We start from the raw sequence: 1,818 nt of genomic DNA, 5'->3' as shown, positions 1-1,818 counted from the left end.
TAAAAAGTTTGAGGACCCCTGGGATAGAGCGTCAGCCTGTGGACTGAAGGGTCCCAGGTTCCATTCCGGTCAAGGGCACATGCCCGGGTTGTGGGCTCGATCCCCAGTGGGGGACCTGCTGGAGGCAGCCGATCCATGATTCTCTCTCATCATGGATGTTTCTATCTCTCTCTCCCTCTTCCTTCCTCTCTGAAATCAATAAAAAAAAAAAATATATATATGTATATAAAGAACATGAACAGTCTCACACATTTGCATAGTGTCCACAATTTACAAATTAACTGTTTTTCTCCGTGTTATCACAACATCCCCGCAGGGTAGTACTGACCTCATTTTTTTTTTCAAGGAAACTTTGTTAATATCAGAAAGCATATTAAAAACCTCTTTGACTTGAGCATTTTGTTGTTGTTGTTGTTACCAGTTCCTATGTTTCCACAAGTACAAAATGTAAGAGGGAGGGCAATCACAACATTTGACGGAATCTTCAATACCAGGGACTGACTTCGATTTTATGGCCGCGAATCATCGTATACTGGGCCCCTTTTCTCATCTGTAAAACAGGGACAACGACACCTTCTTCACAAAACTGTCCTGTAAGAACCAAAGCTAAAGGGTGAACCTACCAGCTTATAGGGCCTCAAATAAACCCCTTCTCCTTCTCGCTTCTGACAGACACAGCACGAGACAGCACTATCACTCCCACTGCACAGGCGGAGAAACCCGAATTCCAGGACGCTTAGGGTCCCCTTCTCCGCAATCCCGCAACCCCCTGAACAGGTACAAGCCACCTGTGCGGTCCACTACATCGATACATCGATACATCGATTCTTATAGCGCAGGTTAACTCTCCCGAGTTGCGTCGGGGGGAGGGGGAAGAGTTAAAAGCAGCTGATAATTGCTCCCAAGACTCCCAAGAATCTGATCCTAATCCTCCACGTCACTTCAGGGACGTCGCTGCTCCCCTTCCAGCCCTAACCTCGCTTGGAGTAAAGGTCGCGGACACACCACGGTTCCAGCTACCTACGCCATTTTGGTCGCTACGTGTGACGCAGTACGTAGCAGAGAGCGCAGCTGATTGGCTGGGAGATGGCAGCCGGAGGCCAGGCGCGCGAAGCCGGATCGGAGGGGATGGAGGAGAAGCCAAGGAAACTACAATCCCAGTCCCCCTTGCGCGTGCAGCAGCCGACCGAAGAGTTTGGGTTCGGACCACAACTCCCAACGCCCCTCGCGATGTCTCGTTTCCTTTCAAAACGCGGAGGAAAAGAGGAACGGGGAGAAACGAGGCCTTCTGCGGGCTTTTCTCCCAAAGGCGGGAAAGGCGAACTACATTTCCCGACCGGCAGCGCGCAGCTGCGCCTGCGCCCTGATACCTGTCGCCATCTTGCCCCTTCTGAGGCACCGCAAACAAACCCAATTCCTGGTGTCCCCTAGTCTTGGCGGAGGAGCCTTTTAGATGAGCCCCGAAAGGCCGGGCAGGTGGGTGACTCTCAGACAGGGTGCCGGGAAGAGCTGGCAGATTAGCCAGGCTGGAGGAGCCCTGGGCTGAGCAGGCAGAGCCCGGCTTGGGGCGCCCAGCCCCATCCTCCGTTGTCTCCTAACGGGATCGTTGGGTTCCCGAGGTGGGCTGAGGGGGACTCTGGCAGGCCTCGTGCTGGGGGATCTGGGGTTCCAGCCCAGGGAGCCTCCTGGTGAGTCTCGGTCATCTGCCTGGCTGTCCACGCGCCTCCTCTCTCTCCGTTGTCCTCTCCGCAGAGGAGGGAGCGAAGCGCTGAGGTTGGCCGGGGCCCCTGACAGCGCTGCTGGCCCAAGAAGGGCTTG

General features: G+C 54.5%; 2 protein-coding genes across 11 annotated transcripts in view; one reads left to right on the top strand and one right to left on the bottom strand.

Moving 5' to 3' along the window:
* Positions 1-221: 221 nt before the first annotated feature.
* LOC106726239 overlaps positions 222-1,818 on the bottom strand; it is a 2,816-nt gene continuing 1,219 nt past the window's right edge. Inside the window, exons 2-3 of the mRNA XM_014540365.1 lie at positions 1,025-1,594; positions 222-550 (exon numbers count right to left, since the gene is read on the bottom strand). Of these exons, the coding sequence (XP_014395851.1) occupies positions 485-550; positions 1,025-1,594 (636 nt within the window). The 3' untranslated portion in view covers positions 222-484. The remainder of the gene's footprint in view (positions 551-1,024; positions 1,595-1,818) is intronic.
* Positions 1,378-1,818, top strand: part of EMSY (EMSY BRCA2-interacting transcriptional repressor) — an 86,139-nt gene continuing 85,698 nt past the window's right edge. For 4 of the 10 annotated variants that reach the window (XM_005867045.2, XM_005867044.2, XM_005867043.2 and 1 more), the window contains exon 1: positions 1,378-1,476. The gene's annotated coding sequence lies outside the window, so the exon portion shown is untranslated. The remainder of the gene's footprint in view (positions 1,477-1,818) is intronic. The other 6 variants (XM_005867047.2, XM_005867049.2, XM_014540395.1 and 3 more) reach the window with 3 other exon arrangements.

This window comes from Myotis brandtii, unplaced genomic scaffold (genome assembly GCF_000412655.1).
Source record: "Myotis brandtii unplaced genomic scaffold, ASM41265v1 scaffold244, whole genome shotgun sequence".
NCBI classification, from domain to species: Eukaryota; Metazoa; Chordata; class Mammalia; order Chiroptera; family Vespertilionidae; genus Myotis; species Myotis brandtii.
Note: the sequence above shows the minus strand (reverse complement) of the source record. Positions and strands in the feature narration are given on the sequence as shown.